Source organism: Polypterus senegalus, chromosome 8, assembly GCF_016835505.1.
Source record: "Polypterus senegalus isolate Bchr_013 chromosome 8, ASM1683550v1, whole genome shotgun sequence".
NCBI classification, from domain to species: Eukaryota; Metazoa; Chordata; class Cladistia; order Polypteriformes; family Polypteridae; genus Polypterus; species Polypterus senegalus.
The window spans coordinates 70,658,357-70,683,251 of NC_053161.1; the positions used below are offsets into that span (position 1 = coordinate 70,658,357).

At 38.4% G+C, this 24,895-nt stretch overlaps 1 protein-coding gene across 1 annotated transcript in view; it reads left to right on the forward strand.

The window, feature by feature from the left end:
- The window catches only part of plxnc1 (plexin C1), a 146,925-nt gene that overhangs the window by 119,926 nt on the left and 2,104 nt on the right, over positions 1-24,895 (forward strand). The window contains exons 36-41 of the mRNA XM_039762158.1: positions 7,366-7,400; positions 7,490-7,594; positions 14,456-14,619; positions 15,679-15,826; positions 17,465-17,605; positions 20,283-20,357. Of these exons, the coding sequence (XP_039618092.1) occupies positions 7,366-7,400; positions 7,490-7,594; positions 14,456-14,619; positions 15,679-15,826; positions 17,465-17,605; positions 20,283-20,357 (668 nt within the window). The remainder of the gene's footprint in view (positions 1-7,365; positions 7,401-7,489; positions 7,595-14,455; positions 14,620-15,678; positions 15,827-17,464; positions 17,606-20,282; positions 20,358-24,895) is intronic.

A 24,895-nucleotide genomic window follows, 5' to 3' on the forward strand; every position in this document is an offset into this window, starting at 1 on the left:
GGACGAGCCATTTCAAGATGAGCTAACTTGTTTCAACTAACAGGACAATCATTCTCCACTGGTATTAAGAATGTTCTACTTATATTAGTGGTTTCTTTTCTTGTTCCTTGGCCTTCATTTTTCAGTGGGCTAAAATTAAGAATGCAAAATAACTGAATTAAAAATTATTTTCTAATATTCAGTGTATTTCCACTCTAGAAAGTGTAATCTCAAGTAATGTGTTCTGAAAAACAGCATTTTCTACTTATTTCAAACCTTTAAGCAGCTGTCAGAGCTTTCTTATTTCTAGACTGGAACTAACTTCTTTTTAAGATGTCTTGGCAAGTAAAATTATCTTGCTGCATGGACAGATAATTTCACTAATATTAAGTCATTTTCTCTTGAAATGTAATGCTTATATCTTATTTTTTAGCTAAGCTTTTTTTGCAGTGTATACATTTGTCTTTCCAAAGCTAAATTGTTTATTCTCGCGATCATCTTTAGACCACAAAATGAAACGTCCATCTTCAAATAGCAAAACAATAAGGCACAAACATTGCCATCATCAAATGTCTCTAAGGGATAAAGTACTATAAGCAATCTGTTTAAAAATGACAATGTAAAAGTAGTGCAGCAGGTTCCAATGAAGTGCTTTTACTTAGCTTTCATGACTTGGTATCAGTTTTGCAAGCAGCATTTCTGCGCTTCCTGTTTCAGCTTTTGAATGCTAACACTTGCGGCTTCTTAAAGCCCACAACAAAATCTGAAGTTATTGTTAGATTTAGAAGGTGGTCGATACTGACCTGTATTTGCACAGAGATTCTGAAGTTTTTGACAAGTTATAAAATGTTTACTACCTCCAAAAAAAGTTTAAACAAACTGCATGCTACAATATAAACACTGCCTATTTATAAATATTACTACAATAGATAAGAACCCACATACCTAAGACAGTCTCCCAAACTTGTTATGGTTTTAAAAAGTTTAATAATTTAAAGAGTCAGTCTCAATCAGTCATTCAGTCCTGAAATTGTCCTTTTGGTACAGCTATTGCTGAGTGAGAGACACTTACACATCCTGAGAGTTCTGCTGCCTCACACCTCCAGAGTCCTGCATTCACATCTGGGCTCGGTCTCTGCCTGCATGGAGTTGGCACATATTCATCCATTCATTACCCGACCCGCTATATCCTAACTACTGGGTCACGGGGGTCTGCTGGAGCCAATCTCAGCCCAACACAGGGCGCAAGGCAGGAAACCAACCCTGGGCAGGGCACCAGCCCACCGCAGGGGCACACACACACACACCAAGGACGATTTAGGATTGCCAGTCCACCTAACCTGCATGTCTTTTGACTGTGGGAGGAAACCGGAGCACCCGGAGGAAACCCACACAGACACGGGGAGAACATGCAAACTCCACACAGGGAGGACCCGGGAAGCGAACCCGGGTCTCCTAACTGCGAGGCAGCAGTGCTCCCCACTGCGCCACCATGCCGCCATTTGCACATATTCCCTTTGTGTTTTTTTTTTCTCCAGGGCTGCCAGTGACATATAGGTTAAGTTGGTTGAGAAATGTAAACTGGCATTGTGTATGTGAGTGTTTCCTGCAAATAGGCTGGCACCCATTCCAGGTTTAGTTTAGTCCAGACAGGCAGTGTGGTATAGTGGTTAAGGCTTTGGACTTCAAACTGTGAGCTTGCGGGTTGAAACCCTGCTACTAATACTGTTTGACACTGAGTAAATCACTTGACTTGCCTACTCTCCAATTGGAAAACCAAAACAACAACAATGACATTTATTTATATGGCACATTTTCATACAAATAATGCAGCTCAAAGTAACCAACTGTATCATAAGTGTGTAAGTCACCTTGGTTAAAGGCATAAGCCAAATCAGTAAATGTAAATGTAGTTTCTGCTATAGGGGGTTGGTGGCAGGATTGGCATCATCACAGTTTTAAATTGTGACTCATAAAAATTTGAATTATTGTTAATAACTGTGATAGCATTACCAAATACCACTTCTATTGCTGTCCCAGGTTTCATCCTATAGCAACATCAGAGTATTCACAGTTGCCCACAATTTACCTTCCTCCATAGAACTGCAGATGCTTTCCAAAATTCATGACTGAAATTAAGTCTAGCACTGACAGTTTTCAGATTTGTATGTGAGCTTGCTTGTCACATGTATTGAAGGATTATAAATGAATATAAGTGTGACATTTTTTCTGTGATTATTGTCTAGTTGTCTACAGAATAGAGACAACAAATCACTTCTGTGCCCTGACATTCAATAATGTCAATAGCAGCACTGTTTGAAGTGAAACTACACCCCTAGGGTTGAAAGACGGTCAGCGAAGTGAAGCGTGTGACAAGTCTCGTTTTTAGCAACATGTGTCCAATCTCAGGACATGGAAAAACACTCTTAACACTTTTGAATATTGATAAATTTTAAGACTTCTGTTTTCATGTTTAGGTCTCTGCCCCTTGAAAACCATTTTAAATGGCAAGAACAGTTATGATACATTTTTAAACATGTGCAAAATGCTTCACTTTAGAACACAACTTCATATCGCAAATTAGTGTATACCATAATTGTGAACACATAAAAATATTGAATGTTGTTTTGCTTCACTTGCTTGGTTTAACCTCTCTTGTTTTGGCAAAAGGTTACCCAGCCTTTGCTTATTTGCTGTTTGTCAGATTGTGTGCTTTAGTCCTGGTACTAAATAAGCAAATCTTACATTGTGAGATCTCACTGTGTATTCTTCCTTCCTGTGGGTTAGTATTAGAATGAGAATCATTTGTTAGCTCTGTGTTATTCTAGTCACTTGCTGCTTGGCATTTGCTACACTGGGAGGTGGGCGCAGTATTTGTGTTAACTAAGAACAAGCATTTTCTGGGTTGTATGAATGGGTCTTACCTGGTTTAATAAAGTTCATCTTACACCACAGTTCAAATTCGTTTTGACTTTGTTCCCTTTTTCACAAGTTAAAATGAGGCCATAGCGCTAAAAAAAAAATCTAATCAGGCATAATCAGCAGTATGTCACTAGCTCCTTAGCATCGGCCATGCTACTGCTTTTTGTACAGGGAGAAAGAGTGGAAAGTGAAAGGGCAAGAATGGAAAAACAGAAAGATATCCTAATGCCAAACAGGAAAACCAGTGATGCACATTTAAAATCCTACCACCCAACATTTAAACATCAACCAGCTACGTAAGCATAAAACATGGAATAAATTGCATAAACTTCCTGTCACGCTCACAGACATTCTAGTGACACAGTGTAGTCCTCGTGACCATCCAGTGCTCAGCAGAATTTGCCAAAAATATGTTCATTTTGAGCTGTTGTAGTTAAATTCATTAAGTTCAGAATTCTGTGTAAATGTTGACACATTTCTGATAGTTTATATAAAAGTTATCTGCTGGAAATCCCTTTCCTCCAACAACAGACATTATCGAGGTGAGTGCTCAGCAGTCCACCAGTGCTACAACAGTATATTGTGCTACTTTACTGAAAAGCTCCGCTTAGAGAAGGACTGCATATCGTTAGTAATTTTAGCTTTTGGCATATCAAGCATACTGCCAGATCAGTCTATGTGCAGTCAGAAGCTTTGTCTGAGCAATATGACACCTCAGGTCTACATTTTTTTCCCCATACATTCACTAACCATTTATGATAAGATTTAAATGACTGAGTTAGCCAATACTGTAAAAATAAAACTACAGTCTCTTAAACCCTGAGATTAACCATTTCTTTATTCATTAAGTAAAGAATTCATATTTTCATTTTCTAACCCCATCTTGTCACAGGTAGCTTCAGCCATGTTATTAGTTTCAAAACCAAGGTCAGGAACCAGTTTTGTGTCATTAGTAAACTCCTATTATGGATTATTATGCTGTCCACAAACCCATGTGCACTTGCACCAGGTCACCAGCTAGCAGCCCATTAAAACGTATCATGCTGTATTTACCTGACTTCTGCAAAATATGATTAAGTTGAATGTGAATTTGTCCAAAGCACTGTTACATAATACACACTACCCAAGTATCTATGGTTCTCCATGAAAGGAAAGATATTCCAGCATTTGTGCACACTTTATCTTTAAAATCTTCCATCCATTCCCTTGTGTTTCATCTTAAAATTCATTTTAAAGTGCCTGCAAGCATGTGCCACACTACTTCCTTTCATAAATTGAACCATATATACCTTCTCTTTACCTCTGCTTGCTTAAGCTACAGAGATTCATTTCTTATAGATAATTTTTAATTATATTCTAGTTCTTCTCTGGACTTGGACTTTCTTACTTTATGCCTTTTTTCCAATGCAAAAATTCAGAACTGCACACGGTATTCCAGATGAGACTCCACGATTGCTAAGGGTGCCCTCCTGTTATTTGTGCCAGACACAGCGTGCTATATAACCAGACATCCTATTAGCCGTCATAATTGCTGGATTTAAAATAGTATTGAATCTCTCTCGATACTTATGTCCTTATCAAAAGTTGTACTCAAGTGTTTCACCTTCTATTGTGTAAGCATTGTAAACTTTTGTCATCCTATGTGTGAAACTACATGTATTAAATTTTAATGTTATCTGTCAAGTATCTGCCCAAGTCTGAATTCTGCTCAACCAATTTAGAAGCAGCTAAACTACATTTTCAGCAAATGCATTAATGTAGATTATAAAGAGGAGTTGCCCAGTACTGATCCCTGAGGGACATCACTTTTAACCATATCTCATTTAGTACACCTTGAACTTCCATGTTTAATTTGATCACTAAACTCTCAGGTGGTGCCTTAGAAATGGAATCAAATCTCTTTATATATAAAATGCAACAGCTGTATGTCTGTATGTCTGTCTGCTTTTTATGAGAGAACTATTTACCGGATTTAGATCAGGTTTTTCTCTATAATTCGCTTGAACAATCCGGTTGATTTTGCGACTTCACTCATACGCTAAGAATCATAATTCGCTTGCGATATATTTGCTCTAATCCGAGACAGAGGCAGCGGGCTGAGGGGAGGGGAAAACGTGACGTCAGGAGTGGGGAGTCGGCCTACCTCTGTGTTTTTGGAGTGTAACTTGCCTGTGCTTAGCTAGCGATGCCTTTTTGTCTATTGATTTTTAAAGTTTGTCCTGTTTCACTACTACGTGGGCAGAGCTGCGGGGAATGGCTAGTATCTTACTATATAAAAGTGGTCAGAATGTCCTTCAGTCCCATGAGTGCTACGCAGGTGCGGAGTTTCACACACGCCCCGTCCATTTTGCAATGCACGATGGGATTTGTGGTTTCGTTTTTCCAGGTAAAAGATGATTTTCTACTCCAGACTGTGCGATATCTTCTTCTTCTTTCTTATTATATAAAAGCGATCGGGATTGTCCTTCCGTCCCGTGAGTGGAAAGCGTAGCGGTATTCCACTTCTCGCAGACTTACTAATTGCAGCTTGCGGTATGAAGCGACATGATGTGAGCAGAGTTCTGGTGCTCCCATCGTTCCCTTGCTTTTGTGCACGATGCGCTGGAAAAATAGACAAAATTACGTCTCTTGAAATAATTAATGTTGATGGAGTACAAATGCCTCACCGCGTAGTAAATATCAGGGGGGTTCAAAAGGGCGACCTCAATATAGAAAAAAAGTTTAAATTTCATCACAAAAATAACAGAAACTACGAGTATTAAAGTAATACCGCTCAAATGCAATATAACCAAATTAATAAGTTTGTATAAAATATCAAATTGATCTACATATTGAATTGCCTTAAGAAGTGGTCAACTTAAAAGTCGGTCGCCTTAAAAGGCGGGTCAGCCTAGTAATTTATGTAAATAATGACTAACCAATGTAGGATCTGTCTGTTGTAAAAGTATACAAAAATAATAATGTCGCCACTTTACATTACATGTCCCTTATTTACAGTGTATGTACTTACATGGAAATTATCTGAGATTTATTAACATATACTTGCTGGTAACATAGGTAGTTTATGGGAAGCTGCACATTAACTCTTTCAGGGCTGATGTCGTCTTTTGTCAAAAGGAGGAGTTGACAATGGTAATCGAATGTAAACTGTGACAAAACCAACTGTTAATGTTCTAGTTGGACTCTCGTTGCTAGAAAGAAAGTTAGCTTCATTGGTTTGATCAAGATTTCCTGCGCCTGTGTGAGTAGGAAGGTACAAGCAAGAACAAAAATGGTAAAGCAAACTGAAGTTTTGCCTATTATCTCAGAACTGGACTATGACTTGTCGAACTCCGATTTTGATACAAGTGATCAAAAACGAATGTGAGGTTCCAGCTTCAGCTGACTGGTCCCCAGCTAATCGTGGTGCTAAACAGGTTGATGTAGCTGATATGCCTACGGCAGTGTTCGCCAGGGAGGAATGCCACTTAACAATGATAAGAGGTAGAAACTAAATTGTAATGCACTGCGACAATAACCGCTGCTGCTGCCACAGCCACACAAAGACAGCCTTGCAGCAAGCCTGCCGCACATTCTTGGCAAAGTGGCAGCCGCAGCAAGCAGCAACAGATGTTATGTGTTGATTTCTGTGTGAAACCATTGCTTCTCAGAAACTATGTTTTTTGGAAAAAATAATCAGCCCTCAAAGAGTTAACATAAGTTATTGCAATAATTTTTATAATATAATTAGTCAAAGTATTTTTTTATATATGTGGTAAAATGTGCACTCTAAGGACATGCTGCAATACTAGTATTGGCCTACTACTTTTGTGGGGAATGGGTACAGTCAATAGCAGCCCTTTTTAATGTTGATTTATCCAGTTCATTTCACCACCTATTTTTCCTCTCATCCCCTTGGCCAATCATAACGCACAATGCCTGCAGCATGGTCTGAACAGTTGTTTTCACGAAATGATGTGCATTTTCTGTAATCAGCTTTTGGCAAGTATCCCTTTCCTGCAGAACCACAAATTCAAGAGGTGGCGTTACATCTGATTCAACTCCTTCCATATCTGGCTACAAAATTGAGAGTCAAACCAAAAAAAGAGTAGAGCGGTACTCCCAAAGTTAACCACGTGTAATTAAACAAGTAGAAGGACGTCACAACTGTTAATATGAATTTCATAATGCACCAAAATTGCAGACAGTTTCTGTTTGTGCTTATGTACAGGGAAGCCGCATTCACCCACTCCTCTTAACTCTGGTCTTTGGCTGGCTGCTTTTCTGATGTTGCTGACTACTTCAAAACTTGTAGACCTTCCTCTTTTGTGACCGCACCAAAGATATGTACAATGTTTACATTGTGCTTTGTTCACAGCTACAAAGAGAGAATACTTGAAGCCAAGATTTTTCTTGATTTCAGTGTAGGAACCACTGGTCTAAAATGAAGGTGTTAACTAGACGTGTCTTTATTGTTTTATACAGATGATAACAACTACGACAAAAAGTACTGTCATTTGGTAAGTTTTAAGAGGCCTTATTTTCCCAGCTATTGCTTTGCCATCTTAAGCTTTTCAATGCATAACATAGCTTTCATTGACATTTGCAGATAAAAGCTGACTTAGAAGAATTGGAAGATCAAGTCAACAGTGCACAAAAGAGGAAAAAAGTGAAGCTGAAAGAAGTGTATCTCACTAAGCTGTTGTCTACAAAGGTGATATTTACATTCAAACATGCTTAAAATAAGATTCTAAGATGGCATAATTGGAAGCTAATTTTTCACCTTAATGGTTCAGTTTTTTCTATTATCTTAGCAAACACCTAGTAAAAATGAATAGAATTTTGCAGTGGTGCCTATCTCTAAGAAATAAAAAGCCACAATAAAAACTATAGTCAGAGATCACTCCATTTTTCCTCAACCCCCGCTGTTATTGACAAAGTATTTGAGGCACAGTTGTCTTTGTGAGATTAGCTCACTTATATACAATATTACTGCCTTGGCCTTACACCAACCATTCCAGTGCCTGAGCCAAAGCTACTTAAAGGAATACTCCACCGAAAAATGATCATTTGTTTAATCTGTTCCATATTGTTCCATCTGTTGTTTCTAGTAATGGCCAAGAAAATTTTATAATGTCCAGTTTTATAGAGAATAGGGATTAACCCTAAATAAACAGCAAGTAATATTAAAATGTCCATAAGAAAATCTTTAGTTTACCCACATGTAAAGTCATTCAGTCGTATGCTGATGACTTCTTCTTTCAGCTACTCCCTTTAGGGCAGGGGTCCCCAACTCCGGTCCTGGAGGGCCCCAGTGGCTGCAGGTTTTCATTCTAACCCTTTGCTTAATTAGTGACCTCTTTTTGCTGCTAATTAACTTCTTTTGAATTAATTTTAATTGACTTGTTTTTTAAGATTTATTCCCCTCAATCTCTTCATCATTTCTCTGAATTGCTTCATTTCTTTTTTAAATGGCACGCAAACAGAAATGAAATGTGAAGTTAGTGAGCCAACAGAAGATCAACTAAGTCGGGGCCTCAAACTCTAGCCAATTTCACTCCAACGAGTTCCTTAATTAGGTGCCGAGTCTTGTTGTTAATTAAACCCGTCCTTCAATTCCATGGCATGGTGCAATAGCAGACATTTCTGAAATTGTTGATTTTCTCTTTTCTAAGAGCACTGTTAAAATGTTTTGGGGACCTGAGCAGATCAGCATTCCTCAGATCTTCTCCTTTCTTTATATTTAGATATTGTATGATGGGCATAGTTTGCTGGTCATGGTTTGGTTCATTTTGTATCCATCCACCCATCCATTATCCAACCCGTTATATCCCAACACAGGGTCCTGGGGTCTGCTAGAGCCAATCCCAGCCAACACAGGGTGCAAGGCAGGAACAAATCCTGGGCAGGGCGCCATCCCACCGCAGGGCACACACACACTGGAAAATTTAGGATCACCAATGCACCTGTGGGAGGAAACTGGAGAAAACCCACGCAGACACGAGGAGAACATGCCAACTCCACGCAGGGAGGATGTGGGAACTGAACCCGGGTCTCCTAACTGTGAGGCAGCAGCACTACCACCGCACCACCGTGCCACCCTCGTTTTGTATCTCACTACTGTTTGGCTGCTAATTAAGGAAAAAGAAACAATTAAGGGGTCTGAATTTGCAAGTCAATTAAAATGAATTCAAAAGAATTTAATTAGCAGCAAAATCATGTCATTAATCAGTTCTGTTATTACCAAACAAATAGTTTTCCAGCCTAGACCCAGAGATCTTATTAAATTCTCCTAGTAAGTTATAAATGAACAGATATAATTGTCGGTGTAAGATAAATAGCACCATATTGCCAGCATAAAGAGATATTTTCTGTTCACTTCCATCTCTAGTGATCCCATTTATCCACATTTGTTTTCAGAGATGAATAGCTAGGGATTCAATGGCAATCATAAAAATCACTGATGATAGAGGACAATGTAACCTCTTTGTATATATTTTTGGGAAGTATGGTGGTCAATGAAGAGTTTGGAAATTTTCTCTTATAGTTTTTCCCCTTCTGGATGCTCTAGCTTTCTTTCCACATCCCAAAGACATTCTTGTTAGGTTCATTAGTATGTTAGTAGGTTAACTTGGTACAAGCCAGAGTGGGGGAGTACATGATGTGCCCTTGTCAAGGCTTGGTTCTTGTCTTGTGTCTGATGCTGCCAGGATAAGTCACCAATCTCTGGTCACTGGGTAAACACAGATCAAAAAGATAGCTAACCTTGAGCACACATGTAAGCTGCTTTGGGATAAGACTGAGCTATTTGTAAATAGTCACTGTTTAATTTGGCAGCAGAGTCTGTTCAAAGAATAGGATTCCTTTAAAAACCATTGTGCTTACATAGCTCACATTGTATTTTACATCTTGGAGGCTATTGTTGTTAGAACGGAGATCTGTTCTGTTAAATACCATCATAACAGGGTGCATGTCTTCTCCTTTTAGCCTGTTTATCTGAAAACAAAAAATAAATCAAGAAGCGGTGTGTAATGTGGTGTAGCAGCTAAGGCACTGGACTTTAGCATTAGAATTACCAGAACCTACAAAAAAACTTGTAGAGCCGTCCAACCTTAAATCGCTTCGCACCTCTCCGTCAGCGTCTTTTGTCCTGTAAATGTGTTGATAAGCAGCAAACAGCAAGCAGCCTGCTATCACATCCCCCACCCCGCACAGTTTTCTCAGCTCAAGTCTGTTTACCTGCGTGTCAGTTGCTTAGAGTAGTATAGAGTGAGAAGTCAAGCAAAATGACACCTTTTATAATTACTATATCGTTATTTGGAACACTTGCATTTCATGTGTGTTCTGTGTTAAGCCTGATTTCCAAATATCAAATAAACACTTTCACAAAAGGTGCAAACATAACAGAACAAGTGTGTTTCTATTCAAGAATATAACTGCAGAAAAAGAACCTGCGTTAGGGTGCGACATAGACACGCATTTGCTACAAATGCTTCGGTGGTGCAACCGTATCAACTGTAGACTGGTAATGAAAACTTCACGGATTCGACCCCAGACGAGTCCGTTTTGAGACGTGAACTGCTCGTATTCTTACTATTTTAAAATAAAAACATACATTTGATTTCAGTCAGTCTGTAACAGCCGATGTATATGTATGATACTTGTAAAGGTAAGCTTTGTTTTTTTTTTCCAGTCTTATTCTTTCAGTCACGTTCATGATTCTACTCCCATACCCCCCCATCTGACACCGCTATTTTCACATAAAGACGCGCTATAGCTCTGCACTCTCACTACTTGAGACTTTACGCTGTAGGAAGTAAGTAAATAAACCTAGGTAAATAAGTAAATAACATTCGATCATTTTTTGACACCCATTGCACACCCACCCTACCTAGAAGGGGTTCTCTCTCTAATTTGCCTTTCCAAAGATTTCCATATTTTTTCCCTGCAAGCTTTTCTTTGGAGAGTCTTCTTGTTTTCTTAGAAAGTCAAGACAGGTAGTTGTCAAAAATTGAGCCTTTTAAAGTCTATTGAGGCATTCCTTGTGTGAATTTGGGCAATAATAGAAATAGATTGTTGTTGTTGAAGAGAGCTGAGAGACAGCAGTGCTTACTACTGCGCCACCATACCTCAACTAAGAAAAGACACAGAAGGAATGATAACACACACAAAGTACAACAAACAGCCACAAACTAGCAATAAGAAAAAAATATATGTATCACTGTGCTCACAGAGTTCCAGTCTTCTGGCACTGATTGGCAGTGCCACGCAGCATTTTTTGAAGCGGCTTTGGCCAGCATGTGAAATTAATCAGACACTGTGGTGGCATCCATGTGGCTGTCATGACTTTTTTGTTCCCATTCTATCTGTGCGGATGCTTCACACTTTTTTCTTCCATGAAGAAGACAGAAATGCTTTGTAAACAGCAGTAAATCATTATTATTATTATTATTATTATTATTATTTCATAGGGTCTCAGGGAGTGGGAGGGGGAGAGCTCACTGACAGTGTGAATAATGAATGCAATTAGCCACATGGCACAGAAATCAGGCATTACACTTGCCAGCAGTACTCATAATATTCTCATTATGGTCAGCTTATGTACAGCTTAAAATGAAATTACTGCAGGTTTTTTTTTTAAATGAATGAATGTAAGATCTGATTCAAGATAGAGTGCAGACCTAACGTTACATATAATGTGGAGTATGCTTATAGTACAAATGTGTGAAAGTTCAGTGCATAGCTAATGTAGCTTTGAGGTCTCACGGTGGCCTCGCATCATGGGACAAGAGAAAAACAAAAAGTTTCTCTAGGCAGGCCGCATGGTAAATTTCCACAAAAATATTTGGAGAACAAAGTAACCATCGAACTCGGCATATTTGCTGCAAAAAACACTTTGGTGAATTTTGCAACTACTGTTAACCTACTGTTTGCAAACAACAACAACAATATTTATTTATATAGCACATTTTCATACAAATGATGTAGCTCAAAGTGCTTTACAGGATGAAGAAAGAAATAAAAGACAACATACAAAAAAATAAAATTAGGCAATACTAATTAACATAGAATAAAAGTAAAGTCCAAAGGCCAGGGAGGACAGAAAAAAAAAAACTCTAGACAGCTGGAGAAAAAAATAAAATCTGCAGGGGTTCCAAGGTCACGAGACTGTCCAGCCCTCTCTAGGCATTCTACCTAACATAAATGATCTCAATCAGTCCTCATGGTATTCAGGGTTTACATGGAAGAACTTGATGATGATGGTCATGTGGACTTCTGGCCTTCACTCCATCAATGTAGGGGACTGCATGGTGCTTTGATCAGGTGGTGGTGTCGCAGATCGCCACTACAGAAAACCAGAAAAAGAACAGCAGAGAAAGTAAGGGTTAGTACGGATTATGGAACCACCATGAATGATAATGATCCTTAAATGCATATGCAGAACATCAGGATTAAACTAAGATGAAGGTATGAGAAAGCCATGTAAAAGTAATGTGTTTTTAGCAGTATTTTTAAAGTGCTCCACCATATTAGCCTGGCGAATTTCTATCAGTAAGCTATTCCAGATTTTAGGTGCATAACAGCAGAAGGCTGCCTCACTACTTCTTTTAAATTTGCTCTTGGAATTCTAAGCAGACACTTATTTGAAAATCTAAGGTTACGATTTGGAGTGTAAGGTGAAAGACATTCTGAAATATGGAGTGAGATTATTTAAGGCTTTGTAAATCATAAACAGTATTTTAAAGTCAACTCTAAATGACACAGGTAACCAGTGTAGTGACATTAAAACTGGAGAGATGTGCTCGGATTTTCTTCTCCTAGTTAAGATTCTAGCAGCTGCATTCTACACTAGTTGCAATCGATTGATTTCTTTTTTGGGTAGTCTTGAGAGGAGTGCGTTACAGTAATCTAGCTGACTGAAAACAAAAGCGTGAACTAATTTCTCAGCATCTTGCAATGTTATAAGAGGTCTAACTTTTGCTATATTGGGTGGTCCAGATCTAATTATGCAATTTCCATTACGCTATAACTTATTAAGTTTATTACATAGAAAATCACCCGAAAAATCCTAGACCATCGAGAAGTGTGCAAACTGACGACATGAAGAATCATCTTCGCGCTGAACTGGAATTGTCCCCACATAAATCAAAGTCATCCAGACAATCTGGAGTGCATAATTAGATCTGGACCACCCTGTACAGTATTTCTTAAGTGAAAAAATGCTGTCCTAATCATATAATTAATATGTGATTTAAAACTCAGGTCACAGTCAACAGTTACCCCTAAATTCTTTACCTCCATCTTGACTTTCAAGCCTAAGGGATCAAGTTTATTTCTAATACCCTCATTATATTCATTTTTGCCAATCACAAAAATTTTAGTTTTCTCCTTATTTAGTTTGAAACAATTACTACTCATCCATTCAGAAACACAAGTTAAGACATTGTGTCAGTGAATCAAGAGTGTCAGGGTCATCAGGAGCTATTGGTAAATAAAGTCGTGTATCGTCAGCATAGCTGTGGTAGTTCACATTATGCCCCAAGATAATCTGACCTAACGGAAGCATGTAAATCAAAAAGAGCAGCAGACCCAGGACAAATCCTTGTGGAACACCCTATAGAATATCATGCGTCTTTGAGTTGTGATTACCACAACTAACAAAGAATGTTCTACCTGCCAGGTAGGATTCAAACCAATTTAAGACACTGCCAGAGAGGCCCACCCATTGACTAAGGTGATTTCTAAGAATATTGTGATCAAAATAAAGAATAGTGTATTAAGTTTATGCTGCACTTCTTTTTAACCAAACAGCTTCACACAAATATAACCGAGTGAAGATTCTTAAACTGTTAATGAAGGTGTATACAATGTTTTAAATAAACAAGGAGCTATTTCAAAAATTATAACAAACACTGATACGGTATATGTACATTAACCAGCAAACAAATATCCTGCACAGAAAAAGCAGTCTTTATTTTATAAGGTGAACTTTAATTTGATAAAGATAAAGTTCAAATAAAAAGTTCAAAACTGAGCAAAATAAGCACTTACAGGTAATGCTTTGTTAACAACGACACTTTAATTCAAATTAGCCGGACATTATTCTGAAGAGATCATGTGCAGCCACTACACAGACCTTCCCGCCAAAACAAATCATGAAAATGGATGAAAATGGCTGGAGAAAACTCTGGATTAAGAAAAACGACGAGCAGAGATTCAGAAAGTACTGAAACACTAAACTGAGTGGGTCAGAACAAGCACATTACAAAGCTAACTGGATACTGAAAAACCTCAAATTTCAGAGCTCCAGTTCCTCAAGGCTGCAGAGTCCTCGGTCCAAATCCTGGGCATTGTACTGTTTAGTTAGAGTTTCTACTTTCGATCTTTGTTTTCATGGTTTGTCCTTTCATTCCAAAGATACCTCAATGACCCTGAATGGAATTTAGTGAGGTAGAAAATGGATGGGAATAGTTTATTCATTTTGATTTAGGTTCCAAAGAAGATGATAAATTGTTTTGTTGGTTTGACATCTTTTTAATAATCATATTCAATGTCTACTGTACTTTCTTTTTAGGTTGCTGTCCACAGTTTTGTTGAAAACCTTTTTAGAACCATTTGGGGCACGCCCAACAACAAGGTTCCCATTGCCATCAAGTACTTTTTTGATTTTTTGGATCACCAAGGTGAAAATAAAAAAATCACAGACCCTGATGTCTTACATATCTGGAAAACTAACAGGTATGGTGTGTTCCAAGATAACAACAAAATTTATTTCTATAGCACATTTTGACAAAACAGTGTAGCTCAAAGTACTTTACAAGATGACAAAGAGAAGTGTACATTTAAAGAAAAACAAGATGTCAACAGTAATAAATATTTTTGAAATCCAACTTAATTTGTTTAGATTGTAATGGTAGGCAGTGGATAAAGAACTGGACTGTGAATGATGTGGCTGCCAATTTAGTCCCTACATCTGTCCTACGTTGTCATCGAGAGAAAGTCATTTAATTTGCATGTGCTTAGGCTTTTACATAAAATTAAATAGACATGGATCAGAATCTGTGACGTGCCTTAGTATGGCATTTTCTACAGAAAGGCACAAAATAAAGTACATGTTGCTAAACTGTTTGTGATATCAACAAATACAGAAGGACATTATTTTGATTTTGATTTAACATACTTTACTAATCCCTCAGGGGAAATTGTCTTTTCACATGACCTTTGGAGGGGTCTGATATTGTACAGCGCCTCTGGAGTAATTTTCAGGTTAAGTGCCTTTCTCAAGGGCCGTTAACAGATTATAATGCATTGATTTTTTTCTAGAGTGACTTACTGCAACACAATATTTTGGAGGAGTATTGGCACCCACTTTCACAGCATCAGGTTTAAGACCTCAATGAACCTTTTCGGTTACCAGTCTACAAAGCAGGGCCCACTCATCCACACCACACCATATTAGGGTTGTCCACTAATGGTCTGAAAATGTCAGAGAAATCAAACTGTTTTTAACTTTTATGGTGTCCTTAGTCCCATAGCCTTGTAGACAGACACAGATTGTTTACTTACATTTGTTTCGTGTGGAACATGGAATGTCACAAGAAGCTTTCGAGGAAACTCAGGCTCCTTCTTCAGGCCTGAAGAAGGGGCTTGAGTTGCCTGAAAAGCTTGCATTTTGTAATTTTTTTAGGTAGCTAATAAAAGGTGTCATTTTGCTAGACTTGTTTAATGCTATAATAATAATATATATTATTATATATTTAAAACAAATTTTTTAAGATCCATGTGTTTCATCACCAGCTTACCTCTGCGATATTGGGTCAATATCCTGAAGAATCCTCAGTTTGTGTTTGACATGGAAAAGTCCGCTCACTTGGACGGGTGTCTGTCGGTGATTGCTCAGGCTTTCATGGACTGTTTTTCTCTAACAGACCAGCAGCTTGGTAAGGTAAGAGCGTGTGGCTTTGCTTCATGTGATTCCTGTTCCTTTGGTATTCTTTGTTTGTACTGGCTTACGTTTACCACTTGCTTCCATAACATATACTTCTGTTAATTTTTTAAAACATTTCTTTTATAATTTGTAATTATATTTAATTGCAAAAACTTCTAGCACAATATCGTGAGACGCTATGTGACTATCAAATGCCCTTTTAAGTTTACTTAGTCGAGGTTTTTTCAGAGCAGAGAAACAAGGATTATAAATTGCACTTATGTTTGCTCCCCTGTGTGTAGGATCACATGTAGACATGATTACAGGATGTGTCTTTGTGTCTGGCATCAAGAAAGTGTCGTCAAAGGTGTCTGTTAAATTTGGTGAAAGGCAGTTGTGTTTTGTCCCAGGGGACGCTCCAGCATCCCAAACACCCAACACAAGCAGGCTCAGACACAAGTTAAAAGGCTAAAGAGTCTTATTATGGTGATCATTTTAAAGCAAGTGTTTCCCACCACAGTCACGAGTACACCAAGTACAATGGGCACACAGCACTCTTTTCTTCCTTCTCTGTGTGTTTCACGGCCTCCTCTACTCCTCCTCACAAGCATTGTCCGCCTTCCTACTGACTCTGGCTCGTCCATGTGAGGCAGGCAGATCGTCTTATCTCCCACCTGGGAGTACTTCTGGTGCTCTGTAGACATTACCTGAAAATGCTTTCAGGTGAGACAGAAACCCAATGAAGTAGGGATTCCCAGTCCCTGCAGGGGGCGACACTCACGGAACGCAACAGGGCTGAGTCAAAGAACTTCATGTCCCATGCTGCCTTGTGTGAATTCGAGGCACTGCTACAAGCCAAGGGGGCTGCCATCTAGCACTTCATGAGAGATAATACCCTATGCATGGTCTCTTCCCACCAGTCCTTCCATCGCCCAAGGGCGTCCCTCATGATAACTACACGCATGAAGTGTGTTATGCCCAAAAGACTCCAGAAGAGACCAAATGTTGATCTGTGAAACCTCCTTCACTTCAAGACAACATAGGTGTGCCAGAGATATCAGAGCTTGGAACGGGGAGGCATGAGGCAGTAGCTTTCTGGCTAGGCTGTCATTGTAGTCAGGCTTTTGGAGGCAGACTGGAGAGAGAACTATAATGTTACACACTTTGAATCATTAATATTGCCTTATGATAATGAACACTATGCCCAGGTGCTTTAAAAGTTCAAATACAGTCTACAATAGTACATTCAGTGTAATATACAGTGTATATTAACCACCATCTGGCGACAGACAGGTTAGATCAGGGTCAACATTTCAAAGCCAGTGCTGTACCCATTCAGCTGCAATGTTCCCTTTTTCCTTCCTCTGTTGGACTTTTATGCACTGTTTGATTGATTGAGTTATTAATGTATATTCACTTCCTAATCCCCTGCAACCCAGAATTAGGTTAAGCAGCTTTAAGAATGTTATTCATCTACATATAAAGAAATGTCTTCACAACTTTAAAGCCAGCATGTCTGTGTCTCTGTTGGTTATTGAGGGCTATAGTGCATTTACTCTCTCCCACACTCACTCACAAAGGCTGAAATGAGCTATAACCAGAAAAAGGAAGTTCATTGCATTGTCACCTAACCTGGTTGGTTACTTTCTATTTCAGCATGCACCCACCAACAAACTGCTGTACGCCAAAGACATCCCACAGTTCAAGGAAGAGGTGAAGGCATACTATAAGCAGATTAGAGAGTCACCTCCGCTTTCTGATGAAGACATCAAGAATTTTTTAATGGAGGAGTCAAAGGTATTATAATATATTGTTGAAATAATCCCTTTGTGTTTATTTATACAGTCCATCAGTTCTTAATACACAGGTTCAGTGTCTTGAAAACATAACCATAGCAGGCTTTTGACGTCTTGATGTGGAGAAGTCAGATCAGAGTCTGTGAGGCTGGACAAAATGCTATAGTGGGTCTTCATTTTTAGTTTTCCCGCAATCAAGAGATGTGACAAAACCGTACACTCTTTTAATGAATTTACACAGATTCCACATTAAACATGGCAACACAGATGTTCCTGTAGCGGCCCACTTCAACAGCCATGGACACTGTGAGAGGGACTTTAAAGTCACAGTGCTTATGGGCAACTTCAAAACGCAGCAAGAGAGAAAAGAATGGGAAGTTAAGCTCATGTTAAAATTTAATACATTACAGCATGGCTTGAACAGAGACAAGAGTTTTATGGCCAGGTATGAGGATTGTTTGCATCTCTCAGACTGACACAGACAACCTGACTACAGATCTGCATTGTGTTGAAAAACTCATCACAAACTTCAAAGGACTTTGTTGGACAGTTATCTTATCTAAAGATCTTGACCATACATTGTTCTTCTATCTCCTGTTAAATTAATCTTAGCCTGAATGAATCTATTCATTTTTTACATTTAAGAGTTTTCATTCAAAAATTTACCATTGTTGTTTCTTGTCCTAGTGTGTGGATATAAACTCAGGGAACGTCAGTTTCTGTATTACACCTTGCCTGAAGAAGGGCCCTGAGTTGCCTCGAAAGCTTGCATATTGTAATCCTTTTAGTTAGCCAATAAAAGGTGTCATTTTGCTTGGCTTTTCTCTACATTCATAATGGCTAACACGGTACAACAACCTAGTACTACAAAAAAAAAGTAATTCTGTATACTTTATAAAAGTATTTGGAACAGCTACATGTGTGAGCACATTCTGTACTAATCAAACACAGAAAGACCACCGGCCTGTGTGTTTTCATAACAGAGGCTGGGGCCCAGGGCAGGTCACTCACACAAGCACTGGCCCATGGCGTAGCAGATCTATTGAAGCTTGATTCTTATGACAATGCCAAGTGGGAAGGTACACCACAGCTTGGAAACTTAAAGAAGCAAATTAGGTGGGTCGCCTATAGTGATAGCCGTGCCAGAGCTATGACTGGTGTGATAGTGCTACCAATCGAAGAATTTAAAAATTGTCGTGTATACAGTAATTATACCAGCCTGGGTACTTGACACTTCCCAGAGGGGAATAAAGTGCAGGTCCGGTCACTAATTAAAATTCCCTAGGAGGAAAATTTTGGAATGAAACATAGCTAACGGTCCCCTCACAACCCCAAAGTCCATATAAATGGGCGATCTTTGGAAAATTTGCCAGAGAGTTTCAATGGTGTGAGTTTGCCCATCTAAAAAGCACACATTCAGCTTTAGATATGTGATAACAATGGATGGCACTGTGGTTGAGATGGATGGCAGTGCCACAGCCTCAGGTTCAAATCCGAGCCTGTTGAGCTCTGCTGCTGGAGTCCTTACACAGATCTGCAAAAGCGAGCACATCACACCCATGCTGCTCTGTGTCTTACAGGGTTAAAAATAAAATTCTACTTTTAATCTACAAAGCTTTAAATGGCCTATCACCGGCCCACCGCAGCAACTCAATTCATTCTTTTAAAAAACATCTTAAAAGTCATTTGTGAAAGAAGGCATTTAACTTACCCTGACGTTTTGACCCTTCTTTGTCCGAGTGCTTGGGATGATTTGCATTGGTATCACAAATTATTTGTTCATTGTTCCCTTGTAGTACTTGTACTTTTGTATTTTATTCTGCTTTATTGTCTCTGGTTTTATTTCAGTGCTGTGTAGATGGTGAATTTATCTTTAGTTAGTGTTTTAGACAGATATTATTTGTGTCCAATGTTGTATGTGTACCGTTGTTCTTTCCGATGTTCTGTGAAGCACTTTAAGCATTGGAAAGGTGAATAAAATGTTTTATTATTATTATAAGAACATAAAAAATTGACAAACAAGACACCATTGAGTCTAGGAAGCTTGTTTGTTTAGCTAAACTGTCCCAGTCTCATTCTGTGTGGAGTCTGCATGTAACCCTTGTGTTTGTGTGCATGTTCTTCCAGTTCCATACTAAAGGGACGTTTACTAGGTTGCTTGACAACTCTAAATTGACTCCACATGGTCCATGGTCTGTGGTGGGCTGGCGCCCTTCCCGGGGTTTGTTTCCTGCCTTGCGCCCTGTGTTGGCTGGGATTGGCTCCAGCAGACCCCCGTGACCCTGTAGTTAGGATATAGCGGGTTGGATAATGGATGGATGGGTGGATGGATGGTCCAGGGTTAGTTCCAAATCTAGCACCCTACTTCCCTACAAATGATGGATGGATTGATAATTACAAAAATATACTCTGGCAAGCAACTTCTGTTTGACTGAAAAACTTTAAAAACACAGGGGATGATAATTCCATGTGTTTTTGTTAGCCCCTGTCTGTCAGATGAATGCTTGTGAAGTGGATTAGAGAGTACTTTTAATTTTACAGAATTCATTTGCATGACATAAGGTATACAAATTCTGCTTATAATAATCTTAGATGGCCTTCTTTTTAAACTTCCAGCCTAGTTAAGTGTGCAAAGCACAAAACAAAAAATCCTAATGATACTTTTGAATATTTTTCAGAAACATGAGAATGAATTTAATGTACAGGCTGCTCTGGGAGAAATTTACAAGTATATTTCAACTCATTTTACTGAGGTGAGTGATGCTTTTTTTTTTTTTAAATCACCTTTATGACAAATACAAAAACACATATAAAAAATTCACACTGATTGGCCTCAGCTCTAAATGTTGACCATTCACTGTTAAATATGATAAAATAAAGGAATGATGCCAATAAGCAGAGCTTACTTAGAATCGTTACCACACAGTTTATTTCACTTACTTCTGTGCACTGACGTTCTTCCCATTTTCAGTTCCAGTTGCTCTTCTATAAAGAGACATCTTGCAAATGAAGGGATATTTAAGGCTTATCTAACAAACGGCAAATAGAAAATATCAGAGTTGTCCATTTCAGAAACAACAGTAAAGCAGCTGAATAGCATGGTGGGTCAGTGCATAACACTTCTTCCTCACCATCCCAGGAGTTTCCAATGTTTCTGCAGTTGCCACATTCAGTTTGCAACAACACGGGCTCTCTCCGGGTATTCTGGGTTTCTCTCATATTTAAGATGCACACGCTAGGTTGTGGGAAGATTGTAAATTGGCCTGGTGTCGATGAGTGTGCCCTGCAGGGGACTGATGCTAGCATCCAGTGGTGGGAAGATGGAGTTCAGCTTCAAGAACAGAAAAAAGCAAGTTCAGGAATAAATAAATGCCTGAAACAAATGAACTATCAAGTGTCAGAAAGCTCATGCTGAGCGGAAGTGTCGCATCATGCTTTGCTGCTCCTGTATACAATTGCTTTTTGTATCGGTGTTTGCGTTGCTGCTTTTTTAAAAATGATCTTGCTGTCCAGCTATATTTAAAACCAAAAGGTGCCCAGTTTTTAATGGAGGAATACTTCAGACAAATAAACATGTACATAAATAATACATACAAACAATAATATGCAAGTATAAATAAGTATGTATAGAAATAAGCAACAAATCAAATTAACATTATTTATTGTCACAGCTCACTATGCATTTGTGTATTTATTTATTTAATTTTGTTCTAAGTACGTCTCCACAGTTTTAGGCCAACATAAACCACATGCAATGTACACATTAACCGCTAAGAAGTGACTTTAGGGTATTTGTTTTAAAATTAGTCATAAATACCGTAGGTTGGGCTTCTTCTGCTTTAAAAAACTGCGTGCAAGATTGTTATATTTTTGTTCCTGTTTCCTGTAAAAATATCAACACCATAAAACTGATATCTCATCAGATGGACGGCAGTGGCCTGGTTGCTTCCTTTTTGAGAAGATGGTGAATATTTTATCTAATTTTTTTATATACTGTATGTGGTACAGTTGTTAATCGGAAAGGATGCAAAAAACGTGACTGGTGCAGGTGAAACTGTCTAAAGACCTGTTTACTCTGCTCTTTTTGATGTCCAATGTATGCATGTGTATATTATTTACCTTTTCAAGGTTGGACTTAGTTAACATTAACAGGACATGGCTGCAGCTTATTTTATGAGTAATTTGAAGTGGTTACCTTGCTAATGCAGAACCACAGCACGTCTGTTTCCTTTCTCATGGAGAGTTCACCTTCAGTGTGATCTTTGTGTGGTGAACCAGGTTGTAATTCAGTTTCTTCAAAGGTGGCTGAAAAATGGCAATAACCACAATGTTGTTGGTAAATGCCCTTTTAGTTATTGTACAGGTTCTTGGAGAAGCCAGGGAAAGCTCATTGATGTGCTTTGTCAGGCCAATTAATTCATTTGAGGTTAGAACCAGAACATCTACAGCCCAGTTGTTGCTCTCTATGAAGAACCTAAGGAACGTTATTGAGGCCTTAGGATGTTCAAAAGAGTTTGGGCACATTGGATTCCACAAAGCCTACCCATCAGTCACAAGACTGGGTGAAAGGAGGCATATTTTTATGTGCTCTTCTGAGGGTAAAAAACTTTAGCAATTGTCACTGGGAATGAAATATGAATCCATCACTTTGCACCAGGGACAAAAAGACAGTGAGTGGAATGGCACCATCCAATGTCCGGTACTATATTATTGTCACTGCTAGTCTGAGGGAGTACAAATTTTATTGTTCATGACAGTGCAGTTGAACTTTTCAGAAGAAGTACTTTATGGGAACCCTTTCATTTGTGGAAGCCATTGCTGCTGTTTTGAGGATACAGAAAGAGCGATTTTGGTAGACATCTCATGTTATCAAACTGTTAGCTCACATTTATATGTCCAAACATTTAAAAATTTGTAGAAATCTTAAGAATAGTACAGTTGCACAAAAATGTTGCTGAAATGCTTTTTTCAGTATGGAAATACAAACACTAACACACACACACACAGACACATAATTACACAGGACACAGTCACAAAACTCAGATGGATTATTTTTCCCATCCACCCTCCAACCCTGATGGTCCTACTTTACCACTTCTTTAGCCCATGAATGGGATCTTTGTGGGCTCCAAAGGTTTAGGAGTGATGAGGTGGAAGCTGAAGAAGTGACAAAGTGGCCTTGAGAGCGAGGCTCAGACTGGCACAAGAAGGGGATACACACTTTTGTTTCTCACTTGTGTAAGGCTTTTAAAGTTGATGGTGATCAGGCAGAAAAATAAGAAGGATAGCAAATACATCTAGTCATCTTACGTACTTGTCCAAGCATCTCTGAAGTTACTACACTAGTAATCTATCAAAAGTATAAGCAATTTCTTTCATGCCTTTATTTAGTTAGCTTTGTAATATCCAATTATTATTTTTAGGACTTCGTTATTTGTGTATAATGTGATATATAACCTAAAATGCGTTTAGCTTTCTTTATCAGTTTTAAACACTGTCCAGATGTAGGAAGTGATGAGTCCACTGCAATTCTTAGTCCTTCACATAAGATGTACTTTCAAGTTTCAGGCCTCCTATTATGTATTTACACATTTCTACTTCTTACATATAATATTTTTCATTTACTTACATTAAAGTTCACATCTGCCCAGAGCTGTATGCTGCTCAGATCCCTCTGTAACAATTTAGATGATCAGACCAATCACCTACTTAGTTACTTCGTTACTTCGTTACTTGGTTGGTTGCTTTGAGACTTCTGAAGAAATCAAAGACCGGAGGAAGTGTGCAAACTCTACAAAGACTAGAGCAAAGAGCTCGGAGACATTTGAACTTCTCATCACGGTACCACAGAGATGTTCTTAAGAGCCTAAAACATATTCCTGCTTTTTCACTCCATTCCAAATTATTAAAGTAACTTGTTGGTCAAGAAGAAAGAGACTAAAAGCATAATGGGACCTTTAAAAGGAAATGTTTCTCCATTTTATTTTATTGATACTTTCCATTTTCTAATTTTATGTTGCTCTCTTGTCCACTGTTTTACGACAGATCTGACTCAACTTGCTAGCTGTGTTTCAGCAGCTTCAGACCCCAGCTCACTACCTCTAAAAAGCTTTAACATGAACAAGCACACATTGATATATAATTGCTGAGCATCTTAACTCTTGTGACACTAGATTGCTAATGTCCGTAAACAACAAGGCAGTTTCAGTGAGATGATACCCAAACTTCATTTTAATCTAAACGTGTGTTTATTTACATAGAAACTAGGCATACACTCAGATAAAGCAATGGGTGAAAACATGCAGACTGAATGATCACTAAGTTCTTTGTCGGGTGGTCAGTTTTCTTTTAGTTGCTACAGTCTTCATCTTTTTAGGACAGGTATTTGTTGTATATCACTCTCCTCTTGTAATCTCTCTCTTTTTTGCCAGTTGTGATGTCTCTAAGCACTGCTTTTGAAATTCATTCCTTTATAGAATCCCCTGGTGGCTGATAATGCAAGATTTATTTGCATCAGCCAAAGCCAGACAACTGGTCATTTAAAACGGTCTTGTTATTTGTCAGTGAAGGAAAATATGATAACATGGTAACAGCAAGGTCCCAAACGCCTATTTCACATTATGTTACAAGCTTATACACACTGATTAGAAACTAAAATATATTCTTATATAATACTTACATAATCTTCAATCTGCCTCAAGAATGATTTAAGTGCCAGCTTAAGTGAGAAATTAAGAAAAACCTACTAAGTAATTGCAACACAAAAACGTAATCAGTTTTAACGTGAAAAGATACCGACGGAAGAAGAGAATCAGCGGGCCGCTAGGGTGGAGAAAAGAAGAGCTGATCGGGAAGCAGCAAGCGCATCAACCTCCGAGCAAATGAATGCTAAACGTACAGAGAAAGAAAGAGGATGAAAACTAGGAATGCTCAAGTCAAGTGTATTCACTGCATGTTATTGGGCAGTGCGCTGTTACTGGTATAACATAATATAGTAGTAGTAACACTTTTTGTATTTGCTTTTATATTTGAATATCTCCCAGTATACTCTTTCGAAAAAACGTCCTATGAGTGATTGTTTAAATACACACTATCAAAATAAGGTGAGCCTTCCCAGTTTATTTACCTGAAAGCTCCACCTTATCTAAATAATCATATAAAAATCCTAATAGCTACATAAAATATTGCCAGTCATATTTAGCAAACTGTAAACAGCAGCTTGATTGTCACCTCAATATAGCCCTGTTGTGTAGTAAAGTCTGTTGCAGGTCTAACTCCGCTTGTTTGTTGT